The 24,041-nt window shown below is 32.6% G+C and overlaps 1 protein-coding gene across 9 annotated transcripts in view; it reads left to right on the top strand.

The window, feature by feature from the left end:
• The window catches only part of LOC143252256 (spectrin beta chain-like), a 112,284-nt gene that overhangs the window by 10,905 nt on the left and 77,338 nt on the right, over window positions 1-24,041 (top strand). For 7 of the 9 annotated variants that reach the window (XM_076504123.1, XM_076504119.1, XM_076504118.1 and 4 more), the window contains exons 1-4: window positions 8,077-8,407; window positions 16,833-16,987; window positions 21,167-21,318; window positions 23,107-23,280. In XM_076504123.1, coding sequence (XP_076360238.1) covers window positions 16,858-16,987; window positions 21,167-21,318; window positions 23,107-23,280 — 456 coding nt within the window. In that variant the 5' untranslated portion in view covers window positions 8,077-8,407; window positions 16,833-16,857. Of the gene's footprint in view, window positions 1-8,076; window positions 8,408-16,832; window positions 16,988-21,166; window positions 21,319-23,106; window positions 23,281-24,041 lie in introns of those variants that run through there. The other 2 variants (XM_076504121.1, XM_076504116.1) reach the window with 1 other exon arrangement.

Here is a 24,041-nt window from a genome sequence, read left to right as displayed (position 1 = left end):
AATTGAACTGGGAATCAATAACTTAATAACAAGAAGCAATAAAAAGTGTGAAATATGTGGTGCAAAATCAATAGTAAACAAAATTATTATGATCCTATATGATGGACTCAGAACCGTTTCTCAATCTGTTGACCAAGCTGGTTATTACGTGTTAAGCAAAATACTGTATATCACACATTTGTACAAGATCCTAAAGTTCATAGAGTGACATCGATATCAAAATTATTTGTTGTAAAAGTTTTGTTAAATGACATATAAATTCATCTAAATGTTCTCTACACAGGGAATTGAAATCGAAATATTAACTAAGTACAGCAGTTGTTTTCGACGTGAAATATTTTTGAATAATTTATTTTTAGCTTCAAACAGCCTTAAAATTACCCGAAAATCTTTTACACTGTAGAAATGTGACTCTTGTATGTTATTTTAAATTGCAACGCTATAATGGAATAAAAAAGTACGATTGAATCTTCAATTATAGTTCCTTGTAGTGCATTTCCTCATTTCATTTGGCATTATTTTCAATATTTTCAAATTTAATATTGTTCAGGCAACATATCTATTACTTGTGGCTCCGCTGTTTGATTTTATCATGATATAAAAAGAAAGTAACCAACAAACCCTTGAGAACTTCACTTTTACTATAAATATCAAACACTTAATGGACACAGAAATACCATGGCTATTAGAAATAAAAATGTTTACAAACTATGACACCATTTGAGGTGTAATAAGATCATAGTAATTTTCTTTGGGAAGCGTTGATTGATAAAAGTCTTATTTGTGACATTTTAATAGAACGTGTATACCAAAAAATAATTACCTGTATTTGATAAGTAATAATTATGGTGGCTTCTGGTTTATTTTCAATTAAACTTTCTCTCCTTTATCAAGATAAGAATGTAATGTTAAGACTCCATATTTTAAACATAAACCAGCTATTACTGGTGTTTGGAGTGTATTTAATTTCTTTTTATTTACGTCCCTTCCCTAGTGGCACAGTGGTATGTCTGAGGACTCACCCCGCTATAAATGGAGTTTCGATACCCGTGGTGGGCAGAGCACAGACAGCCCATTCTGTACATTTTTTGTTCAAGTCCAATCAATCAATCAATCGATCTTTTTATTTACAAAAGAAAAGATGAAGAATGTTATATTCTTAGGGTGCTCGACTCGTAATCTTAGGGTCGCAGGTTCGAATCTCCGTCACACCGAACATGCTCACACTTTCAATCTTGAGGAGGTTATAATGTTAGAACCAATTCCACTATTCGTTGATGAAAGAGAAGTCCAAGAGTTGTGCGCTGGGTGGTACTGACTTGTGTTTGTGTTTTGTTATAGCAAAGCCACATTGGGCTATCTGCTTAGCCCACTGAGGGGAATCGAACCCCTGATTTTAGCGTTGTAAATCCGAAGACATACCGCTGTACTAGCGGGGGGCTGGTACTGACTAGCTGCCTTCCTTCTAGTCCATCACTGTTAAATTAGGGACGTTTTGCACAGATAGCCCTCGAGTAGCTTTGTTCGAACTTCAAAAATCAAACAAACTTGTAAATAATTAGGTAAACGTAATATTACTTTCTTCTTAACAATGTAAACGATCTGTAATTTCTGGGTTACTGTAGTTTTTCTTACTTTTACAAAAATGCCTATTATCCCATGCTTATAAATACCAAATAAAATATTGATTTTTAAATCGCTAACGCTATTTATCGCTACTGCTTATGCAAACTTTACAAAGTACAGAAGGTTAATCGCCCTTTATGTTTTATTTGCTCACTTGCACCTTTATATAACTTAAGCCTTAACTTAAGGTAGAAGATGCAATAAGGCCCTAGTCGGAAGGCCTGTCATTTAAAGAATTCCTCTTCTGGATATGAAGTCAATACTTCAAATGTGAATAGACGTGCAAAAGTTTTGAGCTAGTCACTGTAACACAAAGACGAGCCATGCCCTGAAGTCTTAGGACTTATTAATCAAATTCTCTCTTCTGGTGTGGCCTCCAATAAGTGGGAGAAATTGATGACTGTTGATAACCATGGTTAAATATAATCTGGCTATTATGAGACTAAATGAGGAAGTCCATATACTGTTCTCTGATTGTCAACAACAACCATATCGGATCCTCATTGCTGGCTGACACTGCCATTGGCTAAGAGAAAATTTGAAAAATGTAGAGTGTAATACCCATCATCCAGAACTACCTTACCATCAGGTTGAACAATGTCCAGTGCATTTCATAAATGATTCATAGTATATCTGTGAAACTTCTCAAGGGAAGAGGTTGGCTTCCAAAGTTGACAGAGATTATCTGAAGGTGCGACATTAATCAGAACAACCAGACAACTAGATAAATTCCAAAGGTGAATCCAAGTTGGTTGTGAGTATTATAATAATCCAACTCCATCAGTCAGCTTTATGACCTCTTCTATTCATAGGAATGATAGTTTAGTTGTAAAGAACCTGGAACAAAGTCATATTCACCAACATCCTAAAGTTGCATTGACATTAATCTACAATCAAAACACATTAAACCTCTTTTTATTATTATTTTGATCTGCTAACTTCCTCTTTTTTCCTCCTTCAAGTCGCAAACTTTTATGGCTTCTAATAAGGCTCTCTAATTAACAGTATTTCATATTCCCATTATGGGTGGTTAATTCCTTTGGCATGGTGACTCATTGTTATCTTAAGATCATTTTGAAGCGATTGACTATGAATTCAACTGAAGTACTAAAAATAACTAAGTAATTTTTAACTTAGTTATTTCTAGTGTTGTTTGTAACGTTGATTGAAGGGGTAGCTGGTATATTCATTCATTTAGACGGGTAAGGTGATAGACTGGTGAACTTGATCTTTCACTAATCCGACTTTTTTTACATTTTACAACTACACTTCTCCTGAAGGTGGCTCTGGTACTTTTGTGATTATACATCCGTCATGTTGCCTGTGGAATAAATAAACACAAACAAATATCACAAGTTATGTTCATACTTGAGTCCTAGTCACAGTATTTATAAAAAGTCTACTGTTTTCCTATTGAACAGAAAACACCAAACTCTAGCAATCTAAGTAATATTGAACATACAAAAGACAAAAAAGTAATTATACTTGAGAAATAATATATACTCTTCAAAACAAGAAACGCAAAAGGGATATTTTTGTTATTTTAAAGAGAAATATATGTAATAACGTTACAAGCTCAGAGTATGTGATGTTACACGTGTTAAGGCACTGATCATCAGACCAAAATGACAATAAAAGTTGTGCACTTTGAAAACGGAGGAAAACATCGGATTTTTCGCCAAAACGCATGCGTGTCCAAAAAATTTGTTTGAGAGATCTGCATGTTCTGCAAGTGCAACATGTGCAAAATCCCTATAAAAGTGACGGGTTCTCGGTTTCCATAGCTCAGTGTTAAGCCACCGACACGCAATACAGTTACGCCAAAACTGACTGAAGCACAACGCAACAACGCCATTGGTCGCTTGGAAGCAAGCGAATCTCAATCAGATGTTGCCAGAGCTGTGAATGTCCACCCAAGCACCATCACAAGACTATGGAATCGTCACCAACAACATGGATCAACTCGTGACCGTCCACGATCTGGTAGACCTCGTGTGACCATGCCCGCACAAGATCGCAACATCCGGTTACGTCACCTTCGGGATAGGACCACCACTGCGACGTCTACTGCCTCAACCATACCAGGGTTGCGTAGGATTTCCGATCAGACCGTACGCAACCGTCTAGGAGATGCAGGAATCCGACCTCGACGTCCAGTCAAAGGCGTCTTCCTCACCCAGCAACATCGTCAAGCACGGCTGCAGTGGACTCGGGCACATCGGGTATGGCCTCATCGACGATGGAGGCATGTTTGGTTCAGCGACGAATCACGTTTTATGCTTCGTAGGCAGGATGGAAGGACCCGTGTTTACCGTCGCCGAGGTGAACGTTTTGCAGCAAACTGTGTGCAGGATGTTGACAGATTTGGTGGTGGCAGCGTCATGATGTGGGCTGCCATCGCCTACAATGCCAGAAGAGACCTTTTGCACATTCAAGGGAATCTTACGGCTCAACGATACGTCGACATGTGCAACCCATCATGGTGAACGTCAACGACGTTTTTCAACATGACAACGCCCGTCCTCACACAGCCCGACTCACCACTGTCTTCTTGAGACACCACAACATCAACGTTCTTCCCTGGCCCTCCAGATCACCAGATTTAAACTCCATCGAACATCTTTGGGACGAATTGGACCGACGTCTGCGACGGCGACAACCTCAACCGCGGACTCTACCTCAGCTTGCAGCAGCTTTGCAGGCTGAGTGGGCAGCCATTCCACAGGATGTGATTCGTCATCTCATCGCTTCCATGGTTAGGAGATGCCAAGCAGTTATTGATGCTCACGGGGGGCATACTCGTTATTGACGTTGAGTGACGTTAAACGTCACCTAGTGAGTCTGGACTTCGACTTTGCAGACTTTGGATGTTCAGCAGTGAATGTGCAAAGTTTCACACATGTCATACAGAACTACCCAGAATAAACTCGTTAACAATTTGTCTCATATTCTGCCTTTTGCGTTTCTGTTTTTGAAGAGTATATTACTTTTGTCAAGTGAACGTCTACTAAATACAATTAAAATTAATCGTAAGTTGTCTCTGGTTATAACAAAATTTTAGACCTTGCAATCTGGAATTCGAATCCCTTTCAGTAATGATGGGCTATATTGTGAGATCAAATCCCACCATTTGCCAGTAAAAAGTAGTTCAAGAGTTGACCTTGAGTTGTTTCGACTAACTTTCTTCCTTCTAATCTACCACTTCAAAATTAGAAATGGCTAGCACAAAGTTTTTGAGTAGCTCTGTGTGAAATGTGACACATTCTCATAAGTTAATTGAATATTATTATATTTCTATTACAAAACATAATTTCCATTGTAGTGGATGTTCTTAACAAAATATCCCTTTAAGAAGCTTATGTGTACTGTACTTTAACAATCGATCAATAAAGATGTATACCTAAATAAACTTTTAAGATAAAGTGAACAAAAATACAAAAACCAAACAGTGAAAGTGCTGTTTTAGCAATTACACACACATTACGACTAAATGCTATTTTCCTCCAGATAAAGTCAAACTTAAATGTAGTTTAACATACATATACAAAGGTGAAAGAGATAAAATAATCAGATACGAGATTGAATATCTTGTGCGTATATTTTGCTTACAAGCACTTCTCTATACTCTTCCATAGCAAAGGAGAATTTAGGGCTATCTACTCATATAGCTTGGCTTTACGCTTTAGACTTGCAGTTGGAGGGCTGAGAATTCGAGGCTGAATGGTATAATGTTGTTCTGTCCTTGAGCAAGACACTTTACCTCCCCTCCTGTTTCAGAGGGTTAACCTGCGATATACTGGCATCCCAACCAGGGGAATAAGTCTCAGCTGCTCACGCTAACTAACTGGAGCTGAGTACCAAATCTTATGTGTCATCATGGCACAAACTAGAAACACTTTAAAGTAATAACTTGACTTGGTATTTAACAACAATTCTTAAGTGTTGTATAGAGCAATTTTTTTTCTTGAATCTTTAGAAAATTCGATATATGTCACCTCAGTCTAAACATTCAGAGACTTACTAGACATCACATAATGCCACGCCAAACTTTCTCTGGCAAACAATACTAAACGTCGAAATTAAAATATCAATTTCAAGAACAAAACCTGCAACAGTACGTTTTGTTTTTTGGAATTAAATCTGTAAATGTTTATTTTTGAAATGTCTTGACAGATATAAACAATAGTTTTGAACATTTTGTCACAGTTGCATAAACATTAGCAGATGGAAAGTATCAAATGAAAATATATATATATTTCAGATATTTGTATCTTTCAGTATTACATTTTTTTTCTTTTGTCCTCCAAAGGCACTTATGCCTTTTAGCTTGTTTGTTTTGAATTTCGCGCAAAGCTACACCACGGCTACCTGCGCTAGCCGTCCCTAATTTTGTAATGTAAGACTATATGGAAGGCAGCTAGTCATCACCACCCACCGCTAACTCTTGGGCTACTCTTTTACCAACAAATAGTGGGATTAACCGTCACATTATAACGCCCCAATGGCTGAAAAGGCAAGCATGTTTGGTGTGATGGGGATGCAAACCCGCGACCCTCAGGTTATGAGTCGCACGCCTTAACCCCCCTGGCCATGCCGGGCCTGCCTTTTAGCATAATGGTAAATGTAAAAAATTTCCAAGGCAAGTTGTAACATTTAAGTAGTTGTTAGTCTCATGTTTTTTATCTGTTTCTTTGACATCATTTATCCAACTCTTCCTTGATCTTTCTCTACTTCTGTTTCCTGCTAGTTGTAGGTTACGCACTCTTGCTCATAGCTGCTCTGGACTCATTGCAACTAAGTAACTGAATTATTCTAACTTCTGCTTTTCGGTATGTTTCAGTACTAATATCACTCCAAACTATTGTCTAATTATTTTGTTTCTTTCTTTGTCTAGATTGATCTCACTGGGAGCTTTACGGGGGAATGTTTGTCTTTGTTTGGTTCTTTCACTAACAGTCCATTCTGACATTGATATGCTGGTGGTGGTGTAAATGCAATGATGATAATGGGTTTCTTCATTTTTAAGATATGTCTTTACGGGAAAGCACGGGAAGGGGGAGATGCCTTATAGTTTATATTGTTTGCTTTATGGCATCTGGTTCTATCGCTCTCTCTAATTTCCTGTCTTCAATGAAGACATGCTTAGGATACTTAAACTACTTAGTTTGTTTCTGTTGGGTATTTTCGATAATCATTTGTGGTTGTCATGGAGTTTTTTATAACGCGCATCTTTTCTATATTAGTATTGTTGGTTCTTATGACACACTTCCTCTATTGCGTGGTTAGTTTGTTGAGATGGTCATGAAGTTTATTTTCATCTTGGTCAAAATATATTTAACTTTATCAAAATATATTTTGCACATAACATATAATATGCAAGTATGGGAAAAAATTGCTTTGATTATTTAAGCGCAAGTTATTCTAGTTTTATTAACAAATTTTTAATATGGATACGGGGGTTTATAGTGAGCCCGGCATGGCCAAGCGCGTTAAGGCGTGTGCTTCGTAATCCGAGGGTCGCGGGTTCGCGCCCGAATCGTGCCAATCATGCTCGCCCCTTCCAAGCCGTGGGGGCGTTAAAAAGTGACGGGCAATCCTACTATTCGTTGGTAAAAGAGAAGCCCAAAATTTGGCGGTGGGTGGTGATGACTAGCTGCCTTCCCTCTAGTTTTACACTGCTAAATTAGGGACGGCTAGCACAGATAGCCCTCGAGTAGCTTTGTGCGAAATTCAAAACAAATGAATTGTATAGTATCACTTTTTTACAGTTACTTTTTTTTTACTTTCGAGCGAAATATTTAAAATATAAAACCTCAAACTATTTATTTATGTAACTTAAGTAAGCGAAATACAGAATGCTGAAATGACGTAACCACTAAACATATCAAAACAAATATGTTGTTACTACTATAGTTAAAATACCTGGTTTATATTTGTCGTAAGTACAAGTACGTATTAGGCACTCGACTGATTATCCGAGGGTCGCAGGTTCGAATCCCCACCGCATCAAACATGCTCGCCCTTTTAGCCGTGGGGCGCTATAATGTGACGGTCAATCCATCTATTCTTGGTTGGTGATGATTAGCTGTCTTCCCTCTATTCTTACACTGCCAAATTAGGGATGGCTAGTGCAGATAACCCTCGAGTAGCTTTGCGCGAAACTCAAAACAAACAAACAAAGCCAATCCTTTGAAACTTACGTTCAATTCTTGTTAAAATAACTTGATGTCAGGTATTATATATAAATATTAATATTATAACTCTCATACGTATGTCTATTAAATATTTATTTTATTATGTAATGAGCTAAACATGAATTAATGAAACGAAGCTAAACTATGAGTTACACTGAACGTTAGGAATAAAAAAAATTACAACTTAAACATAATATTGTTTAAAACAGTACTAATAAATTGACCTGTAAAAACCTTAAGAAGCAGACGTTATCAAATTCCTCAATCATCTGTAAGATTTTCATTCATGAAATAAGCGTCATCACAGCCCAGAGTATATAGTTCCAAAAATGTTACGTCTTTAAAAGTAAGAAAGATCCTGCATTTTGAAGAAAATTGTAAATTTTGTAACTTAATATTTACATATGTAAACCATCTGCACTTTCAAAGCCTAATATCTCTTGATTAAAAAAGATGAATGTTTGATCAGCCAAAGGGTGGGGTTGTAGTGTCATATTATTCCGCATGAGGGAGGGGCTGTTGATAACCTAAACATCGTTTAGCGTGAGACCGTAACTCGTGTTGGTGATTCTATATGTGGATTTGTGGTAAGATTTATTTTTGTGTTATTTTAACTTTTAAGCTGTGTTATTTTGTATGTTAATAGCAGTTTTTATAAGGGTGTATTTTTTTATGTTCAGATGCGTTTGACATTGTAAAATGTAATAAAACGTTATTGAACCTTTTGACTTTGTGGTTGGTGATTCTTGCATCGGCAGTAGTCTACCTTTTAAATTTTATTTTTAGTGTTTACTTAGTTTAGGCGAGTGAGAATCGGTTCAGCGGAAAGCCGGAATTAGTACACAACTAAATGTACTGATATTAATAGCGGACATTGTGTGAAATATGCACATTTTATTGAAAATCTAATTAGTTGATGGGAAAATACTAAATTTAAGAAATTGTTTTATGTGTCTGTATCATTCCAGTTTTTTTATTTATTTTTGTAAGAATCATTATCGTGAAACTAATGCCTTGAAAGCTGTGGCTAAGAATAATAACTAATTATTACACTTAGTAGATGATAACGTATTAAGCGAGTGATAGCTAATCTAAATATATACAGTGAGTTATCTTTCTTAGAAGATATGTAGAAAGATAAAGTATCATTTACCATTGTTTTTGTTACTGTATGAAATATTTGAAGATTATCATAATTGTATTGTAATGTAGCAACTAATAAGAATAGCAGTACTAATGTAGTGAATGACAACGTTTTTAACATGTCAAAATATTATGTACCTCATAGGATTAAGTTTATGTTATAGTCTTTCAAATATATACTATACTAGGAATTATATTAATAAATTTGGCAAGATTGTAACTTTATTTTGTTATTAGTAGAATATCTGACTTGTGTAATAATTAGGCCACAATTTCTTATGTTTTTATCTGAATTGTTGCATACCTTATGATTTAAAAATCAGTTGACAATGACCATTTCACTGTTTTATCTGACCATCTATTGATTTTTCAATTATACCATAACAATGCACCTATACCACATCCTGATGAATCTCTTCAAACCCACAGCTTGATTCCTCTGAATCTCACAATAGATAGAATATTCCTTCTGTTAGTATCATTAACATAGTAGATTTTAATTTTTAGTCCACCTTACAGTATAGAATACCTCATCACATATTGCAATACTAACATATTAAATGCAGTAATAATTGAATATTCCCTATACTACAATTATTTCAAGTTTCATATTGTATTCTGGTCATATATCTCATGTTATTAATTGAATACAATATTGTACACATTTAATGTCTTATAGATGAAGGTCAGAAAAAAAAATCATTTTTGCATGTAGTTTCAAGTAGCATCACAGTAGAAAATGTGTTAAATCAACTTGTAGTCTCTTGTTACCCTTTGAAAATGAAATAAAATATAACATGTGATAGCATGCCATACATTCTTCTATAAATTAAGCATAATTGTTGAATTGTAAAATTGAAGCATTCTGTGAGAACTTGACATCCTTTCACAGTGTTGGTATATTACATGTTCATTAATATTTAGCAGTATGTATATTTTAATTATTTTTAAGAGTTATAAATACTCTTGAGCTAATGAAGTTTTATTTTCTTAGTATTTTAGAATTGAAATAAATTTCAAACAGACGCTTACCTGTGGACTTCTAAAATCCTTTCCTTCATGAGTTTACTCAGAGGCTATCAATAGTCGTGATTACATAAAAAGAAATCTACATCTATAAATACATCATTAAATTCTTTAAGTTTTACTCCAGTAACAGAGCTTTGCCATGATAGCTTGAGTGACTTCCATCACTGTTCCAAGATACTTTAATTTAGTTGTGCTGTTATGTTTTTAGTCATAATAAATGTATATCAGATTGTAATTAAAATGTATTATCTTGCATTTGTTATAATTAGAGGTTATTTGTCAAAAATTGTTTACTCCCTAATTATCCTTAGTCATTCTATAGTATGTAAGTAGCTAGAAATATCCAAGTTTAATGTCATTGTCATACTTTATGAGCTTGACAGTTATATTGTTATCAATAATCTAAATAAGAAAAAGCAGGGATCTAAGCATTGACCTATGAAGCACTCCACAAGTAATAAGGGTCAGTTTGACTGGAATGTTAACTTTTTTCAAATAAAATCATCCTATAACTCAATTCAGCCCTTACCAGTGTAATTAAATTTGCAATGTTTTTTTTTATGTGGAAACTTATTAAAAGCTTTTTGAAAATCCAAGTACACCACTCTCTCTCATTCAGATAAATAACATTCTTGAAACAATTGATAGATTAGTAAGAGAACATTTCCCTCTATTGAATCTATGTTGAGTTTTCTTGGTATCATATTTCACAAGATGATTTTACAAAGCTTATTTTATCAGGTTTACCAGAATGTTTTTCAAATACAAGAGTAAGACTACCTGGTCTATACACTTACAATATAACTTTCTTCACCAACTTTAAAAAGAGGAGTTACATTAGTAGTTCTCAAGCACATATGTCCTCTATTTGTTATTCTACCAACAATTGGAAATGGCAGCAGGATTTTAAGAGGAGCTCAAATTTTTGTGTAAGAAGTACATCAGCTAACAACAACTTTCAGGATTTCAAAAGGAATGCTAACAGGACTAAAAGTAGTGGATTTAGTTGTAATGATCCTGTTCTCTTGAACAACAGATTTCAGCCTTTGATTTGTGCAGATGAACTATTGGAGGAAAGGAAAACAAAAGGGTCAGAGAAGGATGTGAGTGATAAGGAGGTTATAGGTGATTCCTTGATAAGGTATTTGGATATAATAGTCTGTGGGGTAAATAGGTTAAAAAGAATTGGATTGTGCTACACACAAACTCATGTGGGAGATATAACTGACAAAACCAAAAAATATAATAAAGGGAGCTAGCAGAGGTACAGTTTTTATTGTGCACATAGAGGCTGATGAAGAGAAAAGTAGGTCAGAAGAGCCAATTAAGTATAAAGGGTTCATAAAGACACCTAAAGAAAATAACTAACATAATTTTGTCAGGGATACTGCCTAGCATGAAATGTAGAGATGAAGTTAAGTAAACCACTAGGATTAAATGTGGGAATTAGATTAATATGTAATAATGAGCAGATAGATTATTTAGGCTTAAGGAATCAGTTCAGTGGAAGAAATGATCTGTTTGAAATGGATGGTGTACATATAAATAGGATAAAGGCCAACTCTTTTGTTAGGGTTAGTAACTCAGGTGTAAGGGAAGTTTTAAACTAGGACCAGACAGTGGTGAGGGGCAGGATAAACTAAATGCAAAAAAAATGGATGAAAAGGAAATGAGTACAGAAGGAGCTATAGGGGCCATCTTAAATATTATCATCAGCCTGTATTGAGATTGGTCACAGGCTTGGTTCCTCCACTTCAAATCTTGCAATTATGTTGTTATTTTTAGATGACAGTAAACCAAAATTGTATCCCTGTTGGTTGGATTTTCATTTGATATATCTAAAAACTCATCTTGTATCACTGCAAAAAAAACCATCTCTCTCTCTCTCACTAATTGACTTCATACATCCCAATCAGTGTACATAAAATTAGTGTTATATTCAAATTTGGTATGTATTTGAATCATTTGGTACAGTGGTAGTATTCTTATTGTCTGTACATCAGTAGGAGTAGTTTAAGGGTCAGATGAGTCTGTGTCTGAATTTTTCTGTCAGGCCTATTGCAAGTACCTCTAAAGAATAAGGTAAAACTTCACTAATGGGCTTTTTTTTAGTCTGGGCATGGGACTACAGCCCCAATAGTCCCTACTTTAAATCACCTATATATATGCCCACACACACACTTTCTGTACTGAAGGATCTTAAGTTATTATAAAATGCATATTATGAATTATACTTTCTGAAAAGAGGCACAAGAACTCTTATGTATTACAATATTCATATCTTTCAAACAAATGATTTTAGTGCTATGCTGCACATAGTAATGTACACACCTTTAAGTTTCATAAATACCTAAACTTTGTTATATTAAACTCTGAAACACTGTCTGCAGTATGAACATTAATCTTGTGTGTAACAGTTGCTGGTGTCACTACCTCATTGAATTTTGCATAATTGTTTGCTAATGTTTAATATTTAGGTTTCTGTACTAAACATGTATTAACAAGTAACACTTTGCACTCTAGGAAGAAGCATCCCATTGATAATAGCAGCTAAAATATACAATATTCTTAAGAAAATTAAAAGCAGAAAGATTTCACTCTGCCACCTCTCCATAATTATAAGTTTAGAAACTATGGATAACCCTGGAGTATGAACACCCTACAATTATTTGTTGTTGATAGATGTGAGTTGCCAATTTGATAAGTAGTGGTTATGGAGATTGTGGGGTATGTGGGATGGGAAGGTTTTTCTTTTATTGTGTGGCCAAAAAATAAGTATAAATATCTAGGTTGGTATCAAGTTTTTAAATATTTAACATCATGAAAGTTAGTATTTTTCTGGGAAAGACTTAATATTTATAAAGTTAAGAGAAGTAATTGGAAAGGATGTGTTCTGGTATATTTAATAACAGTCAAATGCAGGAATCAGTACAACAAATGACTAAATATACTGGTATTAAAAGATGTTATAAATTAAGCTAATATCACAAATGTCCTTTGCTTAAGTACTTTAAAAGAGTTAAGCTTTCTTCATTAGCAGCAAACATGTTAAGAATGGTCTACATTTCTGGTAAAATTTGACAATTCATTGCTCATCACTCACAAGTTGATTACATTTAATTCAGTGCTTCTAATTAAACATTTTGTATGTGCAGGTCAGGTCTATAAACAACTGGTGAATATCATACTTGCATATCATACAAGCACATACAGTGCTTGAAAAAAATAGTTTTTGCATAAGTGAAATATTCATATATAATCATACATCCAGAAATACTAATTCTGAAACATGTTTGTCTAACTGCATTTGTGCAACTCAGTGATCAGTAACAGTTGTCTGTCAGTATGAGATTATTTTATAAGTTGTGATCTTGATGACCAGGAACCCCAAGTGACTAATTCAGTAACCTAAGGCCCAGCATGGCGAGGTGGTTAGGGTGCTTGATTCACAATGTGAGGGTCGTAGGTTTGAATCTCCATCACACCAAACATACTCACTGTCTCAGCCATGGAAGTATTATAATGTGATGGTCAATCCCACTGTTTGTTGATAAAAGCATAGCCCAAGAATTGGTGGTGGGTGGTGATGACTAGTTGCCTTCCCTTTAGTCTTACACTACTAATTATGGATGGCTAGTGCAGATAGCTCTCATGAAGCTTTGTGCAAAATTAAAAACAAACAATCAATAAATTAGGTTCATACCAGGTTAATGATCTTGATATTTTCTGAAGCTCTTTAGTTATTCTTTACAATAAAATCAGCAAGCAACAGTAGATGCCATAATCTGTTTCCATGTTGAGCCATGTATTAAAAAAAAAAAAAAGTAGGTTGAAGGTTTCAAACCTCTTGACAGTTGTTTTACAAAGACCAGTGACAATATATAGCCAATTTCTGAGCCCAAGAACATTTGAAGAATGAAGCAGATTTTAAATGTCATAATGATGTCATTTCTTCAAATGAATGTAGTAGGAAGTATATGAGGGTGTATAAATAAAACAGGAAAAGTTAACTAGTACTTTGATATATTGATACAGGAAAGTATAACTTGACAGTGAAATAAACATTGGAAAACACTTAACACACATTGTTACTTTGTTCAGAACAAAACTGCAAATGACTTCTCAACAACTGCGATCAATTTCCAAAAGCTCGTATGTATACAGTATAGACTGGAGATGGGTTGATAGGGTCCAAATTTAAAGGCAAAATCTGGGTAGAATTTTAGAGAAATACATGTTTTGCCAATAATGAAGCTTAAAAATATTTAACTAATTTAGATTTACAAAATTAAAACAAAAGAACATATTGTAGGTTTTACCAAATTGAGGGAAACCAGTGAGAGTTGTATGTTTCACATGCACTCCCTTATCACTACCATTAGTTTTTCTCCTGTTATACTTGACAATGACTTTGAGTGAAGCCATGGTAGTAATGGATGAAATATCTATTAAAAATACAACTATCTTTGTTTTCATGGAGTCTAAAATTTGAATTTCTTTCAAAGTACCAACAATTGCAAGTATTACACATAGATTTTAATAAATTATCTTGGGAACTTGCGTACACACGACATGACAATTAAAGGAAAGTTTATTCATCTATGAAAAATGTCACAGCTATTCAGCATGCTTAACCACCTGGAAAAAAATTCAAATGAGAAACACAGGTAACTGCAAATACACATAGTGATAATGAATGCAAAATATTCAGTCAGTGTTGAATGTCAGTAGTAAATCAATGAAGCAACACATTTAGATGAGTTTAATTTAGAGCATATAAAGCCAACAGTATTAAATTACTACGAATCATAAAGTTCATTTAAAATGGGATGTTGAGATGCACATTTTAATGTTTATTACAAAAGTCAATTTTTGTTTGATAAATCCATATCTACTCAGTGTTTAATAGGAAGTCCACCTCAAGAGAAACTAACTATAGATGTAGTTTTTAGTTTGGAGAATAACTTCAAAACAACATGAGGCTAGATTTAATACTAGTGATCATAGCATAATCATATGGCTCTACTGGCATTAGATAAACAGAATGTATGAAAATATTACTCTAACTCTGTTTTATGTAATTGATTTTAAGAGGTTTTGGAAGCTGTTGTAATGGAGATTTTTTAAAGGAATAATTTTAGAAAACTTAGAAATTATATCAGTAATCTGTTCATATATGTAACTTAAAAATGTCGGGCTTTAAGAGAGTTATTTTGGTTCATTAACTTGTTAACATTTTTTACACTTCTGCATGTTTTATAGTAATGCTTCAATTTTAATAGTATTTTGTTATTTTTTGTAAGATTTGGTAATCAGGAATGTGAAGGTATATCTTGGTATGAGATTATGCATAGTTTTCTGAAAGTAAAATTCATTAGGGGAATCTGTTTTGAGACTTGGATTTCTTCTATTAGTAAAATTGGAAACAGTAGTTCAAGGCTCTACAGGGAGTTGAATTTGAGCTTAGTGGTTTTTATAAGAAAATTTATTACATTCATATTTATAGTATGCATTATGCTTAAATATTTTCCACTTTGGAGAAATACAAAATGTAATTTTACCAGACTGTTACCCTGTAATAAATTTATTTGTGTGAGACTACTTTTTTTCTTTTTGTTTCTTTGTCTTGGGCATTATAATATTGTTCTGATTTTTATACAGTATTTCAGTGTGCTGTTTGAATGGTGTATTCTTGATTGAATGGAAGTGAATTACAGCAGATTCAATGTGTTTCAGATTACCTGTTGAATTTTTCTTTTGTTGGATGTTTACTTGTACTTCTCTTTGGGTTACTTTATTGTACATGTGACACTGCATTCTCATTAAAACATGGCTTTATGGCCTTACAGTCGTCTTTTGTGAATTTACAAAGATATTAAAAACTGTCTATATTCAGTAACTTTCAACAAACATTTATTTACTTTACAAAGATGGTATTCAACATTGAACATAGGCAAGTGTATCATTGCTTAAGTCCAATGTTAGTATAGTATAACATTTTATGCAACAAAAGAAGAAAGTATACAATATCTTGCTTGTGAAAGGTACAAAAGGATTGTAACATAATCATGACATTCTTATCTGCTGGATTTATTAATAATATACACATTTGAAAAAAAATGTCAAGTCAAAACAAATTTTATCTTCTATAACTGTAATATTAATAGAAGTAAAAGAAAAACATAGGACAAAATATTTATGGTCTGTATGTGTTTTGTAAACTTTAGTGTGCATACAGGCAAAGCTCAACATTTGCTTTTATAGTGATGGAGAACAGGGATGAATAATGTTGATGCTAAATTTCTTAAGCAGGATATTCTACAGTAAATTGTTAGTAATTAATCACACTATCATTCACATTTTGAAATGTGAAGTAACTGAAGAGAATAAAAATGTAGATTTAGTGTTATTGTTGAGTGACTAAAATGTTCGACAATTACTTTCTGTGGTTGGGTAGTTTAAATAGGTCAGAGCTTTGACTCTGAATGAAACCAAAGGTGCAACACAATTAACTTTTTTTTTTTAAAGTCCATGAAATAATTTAAATTGACAGATTAACTTAAACTATTCATACCACTGAGGACTGATGCTTTTGTTTTTTTACATACAGAAAACTAAGTCTATGGATGCATTTGTAATATGGTTTAGTATAGTGTCAAAGATTGTCATCAGAAGTGTTCTATTAAGTGCAAGCATAATCACTTTACAACTTACTTAATAAACCAATTGAAAAATATCTCATTTTGAAGCAGAAATGCAAAATGAATAACTATCTTAAAATTTTATTTTGTTTTTAAGCCCGTAAATATTAGTTATTTGACATTATTCTTTTGCTGGTAGGTAGGGAGATACAACAGACTTAGCCATGACCACTGATATCTCAGTGGGAGTCAGGTGGGACCCTCTAATGCAGCAGGATATGGAAGATTTTGAGTATGATGGAGGCAACAGCTCATCACGGCTTTTTGAAAGATCACGAATTAAAGCACTTGCAGGTAAAAATGTTTTATTATGATTGTGTACTGAAAAATCTAAAAGTAATATCACAGGCTTGTGGTGGTTTCATTGTTTTGATATTTTTACATGTTCTAAAGTAATTCCTGTATGCTTAACATGAAAATATTGATTTTTTTCTCTATTGTGTGCAGATTTTTCACAAAATGTCATATGTACTTTTACATAAGAGAACCATTTTCATTGAAATGTGATCACATTTTGTTACGCCTAAAATGATGACAACCACTGGCTATAGATTTTTCTAAACCAATTGTAATGTTAGAGCCTTGTTAATTGTTTTAGAACCCATGAGAAACTTGTCACTAGTATATAAATGGTTGACCACATGAAGTGTTATTTCTGGATAGTATTTATTTGAGTATGAACTTTGACAATTTTTTTCTTTTCAGTATTTATTCATCGTTATAACAAAAAGTGATTGTGTAAATGATCTAAACAAATTCTATTTCTGGTAAGTTTTATAAAGAAATAAAGGCAAAACATTACAGAATTCATCAAAGAAGCATATTATGCATTTTTGAATAAAATTTGGGGACCAAGACAAGTTATGGGCTCCACACAGTTTGCACTGCTTGTGTCAAAGAGTTGAGAGAATGTGCTAAAGTTAAGAAAAAGTCTTTGCCTTTTCGAACTCCTTCTGGTATGAGCCTAGAAACCATGGCGGTGACTGCTATTTTTGCTCATGTAATGTGCAAAGCTATAACTCGAATTAAAAGGGGAATTTCTTATCCAAACCTTCAATCTGCTATAAGACCTATTGCTCATTGGCCTTATGCACCTGTACCTACTTCACTGGGAGACTCTTGGCACAGTTTCATCTGATGTACATAGAAATGATGATAAGGATTGTTTTTAACCTGAAATGTCTGATGATCATCAAATTTTCACACAAGGTGAACATGATTTGTTGAGAGATTTGGACCTTCTAAAGGATTTTTCTGAGATTTGGGGTCCATACTTTCAGCTAAGAACTAAACTAAGTTTACTGATACAGAAATGATGAGAAAAAGTTTTTACTATACTTTTCACAAAAAGGGTTCACTGGTATATTGTGATAATATTGCTGAATTAATACCAATTCTAGGAACTGCAGTCTATAAACCAAGTGAGTGGTGATTGTTCATTGATTCCTTCAAAGAAGTCTAAAAGGTGTTTCTCTTCACAATATGCATCTGTTTCAGTTGCTCATACAAAAACATACAAAATCTTTAACTTCTTATTAAGGTAAAATACGAAGAGCATTGCTGGTTACTTTATGGAGACTTAAAAGTCCTTTGTATGTTGTTGGGTAAGCAATCTGGTTATTTAGAGTTTCCCTGTTTTTATATGAATGTGACAGCTGAGTACAAAATCAGCAATGTATAAGGAAGCCACACAGACTCAGCCTGATACAAGGATTGAAAGACATTGAACATGAAAGTTTGATTGATACAAAGAAAGTTTTATAACCTCCATTTCACATAAAATTGAGCTTGATGTGGTAGTTTTTAAAGGCCTTATACAAAAATTGCAACTGTTTGAAGTATTTGTGGATAATTCCCAGCTCTTTCAGAAGTGAAACATGAAGGGATTTTCAATGGGCTGCAGATTAGGGAATTAACTTTGGTTGAACAATTTGGAGGACAGTGAGGAAAGTTAGAAGCATGAATTACCTTTAAATATGTTATTGAGAAACTTTTATGGAACAACAAGGAGCCAAATTATGAAAATATTGTCAATAACATGCTCAATAAGTTCAAAGAGTTGGGTTGTTATGTGAGCTTGAAAGTTCATTTCTTACACTTGCATATTGACTACTTCCCTGAAAATTTTGTTGCTGTTAGTGAAGAACAAGGGGAAAGATTTCCTCAGTACATCAGGAAAATGGAAAGAAGGTTTCATAGATGGTGGAACATCAGCATGATGGCTGATTACTGTTGGTCATTAAAGTGAGGTGCTCCAAACCCAATACACAAAAGAAAGACCACAACACAGTTTTGAGACTATGCAGATTTCGTGCACAAAATCACAATGAATGATGATGCATATTCATTTGAACTTCAACATTCTTTGCTTTTTTCTCAGTTTGTTTGTATTTTTGTTAACAAACAAAAAAACTGTTCACTTGGGTAAAAAAAAGTAAATTTGATTTAAGAAAGTGTTTTTTTTTCCTGATTTGTAAAAAAAATTTTTTTTTACATGATTAAAAGAAAAGAAGATTAAAAATATTTTCCAAATTTGTTTAGCAGAATTATGGAAGATTCTTTATTAAAATCAAAACAACTTTTATTAAGTTTAAATTTACAGGCCTGTATAATTAACCATATTTCACTAAAACAAAATGTCTGCTGGGAAGTTTGGTTATTTTATGCAGGATATCTTGGATGTTTGAATAAAGCTACCACCCCTTGAGCTCCTACAATGTATTTTATATAGAAAAAGTTGGTTTCACTTTTGTTATAAAAATGAAAATTAAATAGAACCTAAAGATAAGCTGCAGTTAGGTATTCTTGAAGGTTTTTTATGATTGCAAGTCTGTAGAGTATTTAAACTTCAACTGTTCTGAAGCTGTAAATTAGGCTTCTCTAGTGTTACTAGGTATGTTGAGCAGGTAGTTATGCAAAAGCGATTTAAGAACTAATACTATGAATACTGAAAGGAAGATGTCTTCCAAGAAAATTTAATAGAAAAGTCAGTAATACAAAGTTATAAATCATATCTGAGTGCAAATAGATTTATATCAGTGCTAAAGTTTTATTGTGAATGTATGCATCACTTTGAACAGAATAAGTTTTAAGTCAAAGATTGCATGTGGTTAATATAGAAATGTTAGGTTGTTATTTAACAAAAGACTTTTATACCATGGACTCCCATGAGTATGTTTAAGTGACCCTGAAGTATATATAACAGTGAACTGTCCATCTAAGAATGATTCATGAGTATTCTTTGAAACTACTTGCTTGTAACTAGTTCCAACTTCAGGAATAAAACTATGTAAATTTATTTGTCTGTAAATGTTTCACAAATTTTTTTTTTTTTTGCTTCCAATTTGTTGTATCTTCAATTTTGGAAATGAACTTTCGAACAAACTTAATTCAACACTGTAATACTAGATTTGAGGGACAAACAGCTTATATATTTTATGCACTTTAGAAAAGCCAACCATAACATGGCTTCATATGTAGTAAAGAAGTTACATTTTATTAATTGTTGTATAACATTTAAAAAGAACATTTTATAATTTAAGAGATCAGCTGGTTGCTTGTTAGTACTTTATTAAATAAGTTATACACTAGACCATTTAGTCAAAAAGACAATGACAGGAACACTGTTATTAGTATACATTTTGAATGGAATAGGAGATGACACGTACTAAACTCTTTAATTTTTAGAGATCTGGTTTGCCTCTAAATTCAGTTTTAACATTTTGTTGTTTTTTTTGCTTAATGTATTACATTGTAATTTAATGTTTACCTAACATTTCCTTGTTTAACTAACCTATACAGATTTTTACTCATGATTTTAAGTTTTCATAGAATTTCCCATTGTGATGTAGGCTGATAATGGAGTGAATTACAATTTTTAATTCTGAAGTGTGTTTGAATAATACAATAGCTTGAATGGTTCATCATGATCTTGTTGTGTGACAGTAATTATACTGTTTTTTTTTTTATGTCTAATTAATGAAACAGTTTTGATTTCACACTGTAGATCTAGATGTAATATTTCTGTTTTAATGGGGTCATTATGTCAAAGGAGTGAATAGAAATGCCCATGAAACATGTACATTGTTTTTCTGTGTGAACATTTCTTAAAATAATTGATATTATTTAGTACCTTGCTATCTTTGAACTTATTAAGTTATTGTTCTCTTTTAGTTTTCTTACTGTATTGTATAATGTAGCAGTTTCTGTCATATAAAGGCAGGTTTTAACCAATTCACAAAACAATTGTAAATTTTTTAATGTATTTTGTTAATGTATGTTGTACAAGTAGTTCATAAAACTTTGGGATTAGCTATTCCTTTGATGAAAGGTTGAAAACTACTGACCTAGAGGACAGTCTTTGTTGAACAGAAAACACCATGTATACACAGTAATAGAACATGTCAAACATTTATATAATTGACAGACATTGATGAAATTGTCACTTTTAAAATTTATTTTCACTGTTTTTAGATGAAAGAGAAACTGTCCAAAAAAAGACATTTTCCAAGTGGGTGAACTCACATTTGATAAGATCTAACTGCAGAATTACAGACTTGTACACTGACATGAGAGATGGAAAGATGTTGATGAAACTCTTGGAGATTCTATCTGGAGAACGTTTGGTAACTTCTTAATGTTTAATATCTAGAAACATTAATGTTGAATGATAGATATATTTGTGTATTGTAAAAAAAAATACAGTAAGTAATTGTGATAATTTTACTTTTAAGATGGCATTAACTTTTATCTGATTTTTAAACAGTTTATATCTTTTGAATAATTAATCTTCTGAGGTGCTATTCATTAAGTGTTAAAATGAGGAAAGTTTATGGACTCTGATTTTGTAATTTAACTGCTTATGAGCCCCCTGGTGTGATGACCTGATGTATCTGTAATATAGTTTTTTATTGAATTGTGAAAAATTAATTGATGAATTAGTTTCAGACTTGATTTACTTTCTACAGTATTTGTAGCTTTTGCAAGTAAAATATTTTATTTTATGCATGATACTTGTGTTGAAATTATAGCTTTAAAATTTCAAAAATTTCATTGTTTAAGAAACATTCAAAATGTTTAATTTTGTTGTATATTTTAACTTTTATCTTCCTATGTTTTTAATATTTTTTTACAAAGTTTTTATTTCTGATTATTAAAAAAATAAACATCTGTATTTATGATCACTGGCAGACAATCAAAATAACTTCAAAATTATGAACTAGATGACTTTTTAAAATGTCTCGTTTAATGTACACAATAAGTTATGAATCAAATCTATTTCATGTATCTATTTTTTTTTACATCTCTTTTCTGTGATTATTTTTGCCCATTTAAACAGCAGGTTTTAAGTCAATAATGCACAATGTAAACAAGGCCTGAATCAGTGATCTTTCTGACATAATAAAACTCATGGTCTGGTACATTATGGTTTAACTAATCCTTTCTCATCTTATTCCATAAAATGAAAAAAAAAATCATTTCGTACTGCAACATAATAATCCAGATAAAATATAAATTAATAAAGTAAGTGTTTCACAAGCTTTGAAATTAAATCAGGACTGTAACTGTAGTGAAACTTAGAAAAGGTCTATTCTTTGATTCACTCTACTTCGTCTTTTGGTCACTAAGAAACTAAGAAATAACCACTTAACTGAATAGTATGGACAATTTATTGTGATGATGTTACATGTTATCCATATACAAATATTTAAAATATTTTGTCATTAATATTTAGCAAAAAAAACTGTCTTCTTAACCTAACAAACAAAGCTTTTATCACTTTGTTTCAATCACTTTGCAAATTGCTGCTGAACTGGAAGCCATATTAATTTACACAGTTGAGAGGAAGAAATAAAAGAGAGTTTTCATTATTTGTTTAAATTACTAGACTATGGTTTTTCAAAGCTGAGATTTAGGGAATTACATCACATCTTGATGGCCACACCTAAATTATATTTTAATCAAGTTACAAGATACATTAGCATTATTTTTCCTCAAAACTATTATAACCTTCCTCTCATTAGGCTACACTCGGTTTAAGTAACACACAGATACTAGTGATTTCGTTCAGAATGTGCTGAAATCAATCCAGAATAATCAGTAAGCAATTTTTCAGATATGAATAAAATTTGATAAATGAAACTTTTTTGTTGAATAATTTCAACTTGGGTATATTTTCTCTTTATGTATGGATGAATGACAATTTTATTTTCTATAATTTTTTTTTTAGATGTGATTGGGCGATTGTGACTTCATTGGAATGATTCATCTTAGTGTGAATGTGTTAAAGTAAAAAAAATAGTGTCAGTTAAAGTTCATAACAATATATATTTCTGTTATAGTTTAGCTACAAATTTTAAACTGGGAATTAATTACCTTTTACCTTTAATTTTTCTGTAATTTGTTTTTTTCAGCCTAGACCAACAAAAGGTAAAATGCGTATTCACTGTCTTGAAAATGTTGACAAGGCACTTCAATTTCTAAGGGACCAAAGAGTTCACCTTGAAAATCTTGGATCTCATGATATTGTGGATGGAAGTGCACGTTTGACACTAGGTCTCATCTGGACTATTATTCTTCGTTTTCAAGTAAGAACCTTTTTGTAGTTATCACCGTTATGGAAAGTTCTAATTTTTTTGAAGTGATAAAACATTTTTTTTGGGTTTCTATGTTGTGTGCTTCATAAAATGTGTATTTGCATATTTTAGATAGAATGTGATTCTATAAGAATTAGAGATGTGAATAAGATGATGTCATACTGAACTACTCTGTAACTTTGTGGTGTGTGTGTGCGTGCGTGCATATATATATATATATATATTGAGTGATTTACATTTATATCATGTTTATGCTAAATATTTTTATAAATCTCTAGGGTTTTTCAGTAACATCATAAAACGTCTATACATTTATATAAGTAGAATGTTTGATAAATTTAAATTGATTTTATTATTTTGGCATATCAGACTTATGGGTATCAGAGGAAGTGCATCTGAAGAGGCACTTTGATTTTGTTTAATAAAGATGATATAATAAAAATTAAGTATATATTAAGTAAATGTGTATAGTATGTTGAAAACACAATTACAGACTCCTTGCAAACTGAAATAATTAAGATTTAATACTAAGTGTTAAAAAGCTTCATTTTTCTTTAAATGAGAAATTGCTCATTAAAAACAAGATAATCTTTTACTTCAACATGAGGAGGGAAATAATAGGTAAAACAGAATTCATACAAAATAGCAACTCACAATACAAGTAGTGTGGAGAATTAGTAATACAAGTGGTTAAATCATGGAAGATAAAATTAAGAAAATGGAAAGAGTAGGTAGGTTTCAAGTGTGTAGTT

Source organism: Tachypleus tridentatus, chromosome 6 (genome assembly GCF_004210375.1).
Source record: "Tachypleus tridentatus isolate NWPU-2018 chromosome 6, ASM421037v1, whole genome shotgun sequence".
Classification (NCBI taxonomy): domain Eukaryota; kingdom Metazoa; phylum Arthropoda; class Merostomata; order Xiphosura; family Limulidae; genus Tachypleus; species Tachypleus tridentatus.
This window is presented reverse-complemented; position numbering and strand designations above follow the sequence as displayed.